Below are 7,775 nucleotides of genomic sequence, written 5' to 3'. Positions count from 1 at the left end.
GTGCGCTCTAGGACTATACATACGTACATAAAAAAACACACTCAGACATACCTACCTACATGCATACATACATACATACATACGCACATAGACAGACAGATAGGCAGACAGACTGACACGAAACCTCGGTTTCTTTGATAACAGCAACAAAATTTTCATATCTTTATGATACTCTGGTTTCAAATTTTGTCAAAGTCGTCTTCAACTTTTATCGTTCCCATAAAATATTTAACCAGATTCGTTAGTAGGTTGCTCATAATTTGAAGTGAATTTCGACGAAAGTAATAGTATGTTGACTAATTCCAAACGAATGATAGTTAAGTGTTAATATATTTGATGCAGGGAGCATAAAAAAAGTTAACTAGAAATAAAATATGTAGTGAAGAAAAACTAAAATTGATAATCGTATCAATAACTGTAAAAAGATAAAAAGTTTTAATCAGGAAAATAAACAAAAACAACCCGAGTCTACATACAAATAACTATAACAGCGTAAGAGAGTTTATGGGCATGCGCGGGCTCCATAGCAACCGGGTGTTCTTAAAAAACAAACAATCACACAGAGCAAACGAATTTATCAAATAATGATATGGACATGCGCAGGCTTCCCTAGCAACAGCGTGTTCTCAGTTCAGCAATCGTACAGGTTATTCGTCAATAATGGATTCAGAAAACCTAATACTGGATATAAATTTTTTTGCTAGCTCTGGAATTATACTGAGTCCTGAACAAAAATCTTCTCTACAGTCTTCGTTGACTATTTTGAAGTATGAGAATAAATTTCACAAAGTCTATTTTTGGGGTAAAATTAAAACACTCCGAGGCAAAGCTTATTTTATCGCTCAAGGAGTTTCTCAGGATGAATTTTCTCCGCTCAAGAAATATTTTTATTGGTAAGTTCCTGTATTCTAAATATTTCATGATTAACAGATGTCTAAATGATAATTAAAAAAAAATTTTGTTGCATATACAAGTGACATACATAAGTCCAAAAGTGTTAAGAAAACGTGTTTAGGATAAAGAGAAAAAAAGCAAATAATGATATAAATAATAATGGTTACAAATATTGACATAAGATTAGCAGTTTTAAGGGGGAAGGGAGAAGTCAGTTCCATCAACTCCAGTACTTCACTGGAACTTATTCCATCGATCAGGAAAGGATGAAAGACAAAGTCGAACTCGGTGGAATTTGAACTCAGGACATAGAGATGGACGAAATGTCGCTAAGCATTTTGTTCGGCGTGCTAATGGTTCTTATTTCTTTATTGCCCACAAGGGGCCAAACATAGAGGGGACGAACAAGGACAAAGAGATTAAGTCGATTACATCAACCCCGGTGCGTAATTGGTACTTAATTTATCGACCCCGAAAGGATGAAAGGCAAAACCGACCTCGACGGAATTTGAACTCAGAACGTAGCAGTAGACGAAATACTACTAAGCATTTCGCCCGGCGTGCTAACGTTTCTGCCAGCTCGCCGCCTTAATGACATAATAACAGACTAGATCCTAGGCGTTTATTTTTGTACAATACAATACGAACCAATGAAGGGACCTCTTGATGGTCTCTTGACTTGCTAGAAATTGTAGCCAAATTCACCCAAGTCATAACTTATACGATTGTAATCAACTATACCCATGCCATTTTAAGGAGCTCACCTATATGGATTTATGAATTTTCTCGAGAAAAATGTAGGCCCTTATATTAAAAATAACAGAATGGTGACAGCTGGAATACTTTTACTTATAGGATGGTTTGATGAAGATTGACTAAGGGATAAACAATAACAACTACTAAATCTCTCTTTTTTCTTTTTTTGTTTTGTTTTGTTAACTTATTAGTACGAGATAGAGTTAGTAGAACACAAATTCCAAAAACATTTCTGAAAATTCCGTTTTTGGTGCCTTATAATTTAACACACTCACCGGTAAAATTTCCACTTATTTCTTTTTTTTAATTTCTGAAAGTACAAAAAAAAAAAAAATTTACAACTGGTGGTCAAAACTCTGTCCAAACCCTACAGTCATAAAAAAAAAAATAGGGCGTGGATATTTATAGGGTTAAACATAACAGGCAACGAAAAGAGCCATCACCACCACACTATGTTCTATCTTCAATAAAGAGGATATTTTATAGACCGACTCGACCTAGGGCAACCAATATTGCTTACCTATGTGAGTTTATAGCATCTAGCTCTGCCCGAGATTCTGGAACAAACTTAGTATTTCATCACTCTAGGGTTTATAAAATGAGTATCACTAATAGACCAATTAGAATAGACTATACCCTCAAAATAAATTTATCCATAGATTTCCTGAGAGAAAAAAATTCGAACTTCTTTCTATTCAAAAGAGAACATCCAGCCATCCATACATACTGACTGACTGACTGAAAGAAGACAGAAACTGCGTTATTGCTAACTGCGAGAGGATGTCTTCTAGATATTATCTTTCCATGTGACATGATGTGGTGGCCATAATGGTCTGGAACAGGATAGCGAAAGAGAAAACACCTCCAAAGTTAACTATATTGAGACCGATGGGTCAAAAGAATATTGGTAGAACTTAAAAATTAAAACAACCACCAAGTTGAAACATGTTGTGTGGGACCACAAGGAAATGTATGTTCTGTTGTGGAAATCAGTTACCCTCTAGACACCAATGTATCAATGGTATCAAAAGTTCCCCTAATTAGTTCTGTAGTAAGCCAACAGATGGCAGCACATGGTTGCTTGGACATTGAGAGCTGGCAGTGACCTGCATGATGTAGTGTGCTGAGTGACATCACTGTGTTTACTTTGCAAGTTGTGAAATTCGTGCTTTTATGATCACATGTATACTGCAGTCTGTGATTTTGTTGTGGACAAGAAGTTGGAACAAAGAGCCAATGTGAAATTTTGTGTTAAACTTGGAAAGTCTGCTACAGTGACATTGAGCATGTTTCAGCAAGCTTATGGCGACAAGGCAATGAGTCATACACAATGTTTCAAATGGCATGGGTGCTTCAAAGGTGGAGGAGCATCCCTGGAAGATGATGAGCAATCTGGAAGACCTGCCATGAGTGTTACACTCGGAAATATGGTATTGTGGATTGAGAATTTGTCCCTCAGGACCAGATTATCAATCGAGAGTTCTACTGACATTTTGAATTGTTTGAGGGAGGACATTTGGTGAAAGTGACTGGATCTGTGGAGCATGAAGAATTGGATTCTTCATCAAGCTCCCCTCATGATTTCCTTGCTAAAAACAACATGGTATCATGTCTGCACCCACCCTATTTGCTAGATTTAGCACCTGTGGACTCCTATCTCTTCCCCAAGATGAAAATGTAGTTCGAAGGTTGTTGAGATCCAGAGTGAATTGCAGAAAGTCCTTGACTTGCTTACGGAAAACAACTTCAAGGCTGGATTCCAAATGTGGCAGGAATGCTGGGACAGGCATGAAGTGGATTCGATCCACCTTAGCCAAATTTAAATTAACAGTTCAACAGAACTTTTCTCACGGCGGGGGGGCAATGGTTTTTCTCCGACAGCAGTTTTACATTTGCCAAATTGCCTTTAGTTAGGCCGAAATAATGTCTTCACCACTTGACCCTTATAACCTCTTCCACTTCAGCAAAAGCTAGAATAGTGATATCACAGTACCACTAATGAAGCCCATTGTTCTCAATGATATGGCTATCCTTCAGGATAGTTATAAAAGCAAGAACTCCCAAGCAAAACCCAAGCAGTCACTTGGTGACGACGGAGCGAGGCGGCTCGTGACAACTCAATTAGTTAGGGAATGGACTGCTAGAATCATGATCACAAGGAAGGCAGCTACTAAAGACAATAGTCAGTGAGAGAAATGAAATTTACTATCAGCAACTGTGAGACAACACTCTCACTAGCTCTACACTCTCTCACTAGCCCTACACACTCTCACTAGCTCTAATTCTGTTCTCTTACAACATCATTCTATCACTATCTGTGGATTACTACTAACAACGTGTACACAAAATTATACAAAGAAAAATTCTACCACATCTAACTTTCTTTCGCATGCTCTCGGATGTTATAACCTACCTGTCGAGGTAAGGTATTTTTCAATGAAACGGTAAATAAATATTTTCTTAAAACTTCATGCATTGTCCATCTTTCACATCTTACAACTTGCCGTTATAACAATGAATTTTTATCATTACAATTGGTGACCCTCGACTTCAACTAAAAACTTAACTGTTACATACGTAAATAAAAATGAGTTAAGAGAAATAACTCAGATTTTGAGATGGATCTGACTGCAATTTCTAGCAGACCAATTGATCACGTAGAGATTTTTTATTGATTTATAATGTTAGCTGTGTCCTTATCGAGGTTTTGTTCTCAAAAGTGTAATATTAGTGGTGTTCTCATTAGTGTAATGTTAGTATTGTACTCAACCCTTTGAGCCTACCCCACCACACATTTTATCTATAGATGTTCATGCTGGACATCAACAACATTTAGGAGTATTTATGTCATCATTATCCATTGTGTCCTTTCTTAAAGACATTAATGTTTAACTTGAAGGAGATTTGGCTGCTATTTCTAGCAGAATGAGTGACTATATAGAGGCTTCATCATTACTCTTGTGTAATCAGGTGTAGTGTTGATGTTGTTCTTGTGGTATAATGTTGGTGCTGTTCATGTTACTTTATTGATAAAACAACTCCCATTGATTTTTCAAACTAATAATAGCGGAACACTGAGAAGAACTTGTTTGTTTACTCACAGCATGGACTGTGTTCATTGGGTTGTTATGCCTTCTGTGGAATCAGAAACAATGAAACTGAGTAGAAATGTCAGGGGAAGATTTACAGGTGATGTGAGCAATGAATTTAAGTTAAAAAAAGACGGGGTTGATGAGGAAGAGGAAGAGCATGAGGTAAGTATAAAGATATTCTTTTATTCTTTTACTGATTCCAGTCATTGGATCGTGACCATGCTTTAGCACCACCTTTAGTGTTTAATTTGTTTCCAATCTGCTGTGAAACATGTTTAGTTATGGGGGAATATTACCTTACTTGGGGAAACATAAAGGTTGGTGAAGGAAGGACACCCAACTCTAGAAATACTGCCTCAACAAATTTTGTCCAAACAATGCAAGCATGAAAAGTGGAAGTTAAAACAATGACGATGATGATGAGGATGATGACAATGATGATGATTTGAGAGAGAGAGAGAAGAAGAGAGGGATGTCAACAATGTGTAAAAGAGAAGGGTGATGATGATAATGATGAATGTATATATATATATATATATACAGAGAGAGAGAGAGATGGATAGCAACGAAGATGGAAAGGGTAGAGGTGAGAAAGAAGGCTAACAATATAGCAGGATAATGAGATGGGGATTGAATACGGATAGATCCATTGTTATCCCTCATTACACTGTGATAGGAAAGAGAGTGATAAATATGAGGGTAACAAAGAGAGAGGAGGGCAGTGGAATTCTATTCAAAAACAATATTGCAATCCTAAGAAAAAGAAAATATGCCATGTGCTTTTTTTATGTACTTATTCATGTTACCAATTTAAAGGAGATGGTGAAAGAAGAAGATCGCCTGGCATCTGTCGTGTTGGATATTGACGATGATGTGAGAATAGTTCCAAGGGGCAGTTTTATGTATACACCAACAGGGAAAGTTGTGTTAAATCCCAGTTTTAAGGGTAAGTTTGTCCATTATTTTATATGTGTCATCTCTCTAACTTAAAACATGCTTATAAGGGAAAATCTATGGAGTCACCAAACTTGCAAGAAGTAGCAGCCAGTTCTCCCTTAGATGACACTCTGCTGTCATTAAATGACGTGATCTTAGATACAATATTCTTTAGTTTGTTTCAGTCTTTGAACTGCAGCCATGCTGGGGAATAATCTTCAAGAGTTTTAGTCTACTGTACTGACCCAGAATTTATTTCATTCAAGTGCTTAATATTGATTTCTGTTTGTCAAGTCACTAAGTTTTTACTTTTTTTGATATATGTTATGTTTTAATACCGAATTATTTTGGCGACAATACAACACAATATGTACTCAAAAATGCACGCTGATTAAAGCAGAACTTAAAAAATCCACATGCAAAAAGTATCACACCATTTACAAAACAAACCAGTATGCAAATTAGAGAACAGTCAAAAGTTTTCACTTTAAAAGAACACGAGGTGAACACACGAAATAAAGCAGAATCACTAAACTTAGTTCGATACTTAATCAGAACATAGAATTAAATTAGAGCAATATAACAATGTATGAATATACACCAGTACACACAAGCACAGATATGGATACAGAGAGACACATACTCATAGTACACATGACACGTACATATTCCTACATACACACACATGTATACCTACACAATACACACAATGCACATTCACACACACACATACATACATGCATACATACACACACATACATTGTGAAGCTACAGTGGAAAACACCCAATATCTCATGTAGTGGGATCAAACATGTAGCAGCCACATGGCTGCTAAGCAAATAATTTCTTTACTTGGCTATACCTATGTCAAAAAAAAAAAAATTGATGGCATAGGTATGCTTGATCAGCATACCTGGGAGCTGAACAACAACAACAACAACAGCAGCAATGAGCTGTGTTGATATTGCCATTGGTAATATTTGAAGATGATAATAACTAAAATACTATTTATAACTATACCTGTAGAAAAACTAGGAGGCAAAGACTATAGTCCTAGGCTGATCAAAGCCTTGCAAGTGGATTTTAAGAGAGAAACTGAAAGAAGCCTGATGTTTATATTTATGTGAATGTGAGTGTGCATGTGTTTGTGTCTCCTTGTCATGACATTATATGACTGTTGTAAATGAATGTCATTTATTTGCAATATTCTGTGGAAACATCTCTGGCCATGGGGAAATATTACCTTTCTTGGAAATATGTATGGGTTGGCAACAGGAAGAGCATCTGGCCATAGGAAATCTGCCTCAATAAACTCAATCCAACCCATGCAAACATGGAAAAATGGACATTAAAACGAAGATGATAAAATGTTTCCTTTGCAGGATATTGCTAACAGCCCCTTTCTTCTATGGGCACAAGGCTTGAAATTTTGGATGAAGGGGCTTGTCAATTACATTGAGACTAGTGCTCAACTGATACTATTTCCTTGGCCCCAAAATGATGAAAGGCAAATTTGACCATGGTGGAATTTGAAAACAAAACATGAAAACAGAAAAAAATGTCACTAAGCATTTTGTCCTGTGTGCTAATGATTCTGCCAGCTTACCACTGTAGGACACTGCTAGTAATACTTGTTATATATCCTGGTTTTAAAATTAGTAAACTGCAGTCCTTTGTGTCATAAGAGGTAACTAAAAGGGCTAGTGACAGGAAGAGCATTTGGTCATAAACACTGCTTCATTCTTGTCCCAGCATGAAAAAATTGGCATAGAGGTCATACAACAGTGACAACAACCAAACCACCAACAACAACAACAGTAAAATAAGAGTCAAACCTCTACATTTTTTTTGTCATCTTTACAAATTAGATCAAGTTGAGCTATGACCTGTGCTGAGGGCTAGCATAGAATGGATGGTGGAAAATTTGAACTTTTGGTCTTCTATTTAATTATCATGTTTGATACTTAGTCCATGTTCTATTTAATTGTTATGTTTTATTAATTATCATTTGTATTTAATTAATCAGGATGATATTGAATTATATTTTCTATCTAATTATGATCTATTCTATTAATCAACCTCTTTTTTTTTTTTTTT

General features: G+C 36.2%; 1 protein-coding gene across 2 annotated transcripts in view; it reads left to right on the top strand.

The window, feature by feature from the left end:
- The first annotated feature begins 551 nt into the window (after positions 1-551).
- LOC106881126 (radial spoke head protein 9 homolog) overlaps positions 552-7,775 on the top strand; it is an 8,130-nt gene continuing 906 nt past the window's right edge. The window contains exons 1-3 of one of the 2 annotated variants that reach the window (XM_014931387.2): positions 552-893; positions 4,718-4,904; positions 5,559-5,688. In XM_014931387.2, the coding sequence (XP_014786873.1) occupies positions 661-893; positions 4,718-4,904; positions 5,559-5,688 (550 nt within the window). In that variant the 5' untranslated portion in view covers positions 552-660. The remainder of the gene's footprint in view (positions 894-4,717; positions 4,905-5,558; positions 5,689-7,775) is intronic. The other variant, XM_014931388.2, reaches the window with a different exon arrangement.

Source organism: Octopus bimaculoides, chromosome 2 (assembly GCF_001194135.2).
Source record: "Octopus bimaculoides isolate UCB-OBI-ISO-001 chromosome 2, ASM119413v2, whole genome shotgun sequence".
Lineage (NCBI taxonomy): Eukaryota > Metazoa > Mollusca > Cephalopoda > Octopoda > Octopodidae > Octopus > Octopus bimaculoides.
Note: the sequence above shows the minus strand (reverse complement) of the source record. Positions and strands in the feature narration are given on the sequence as shown.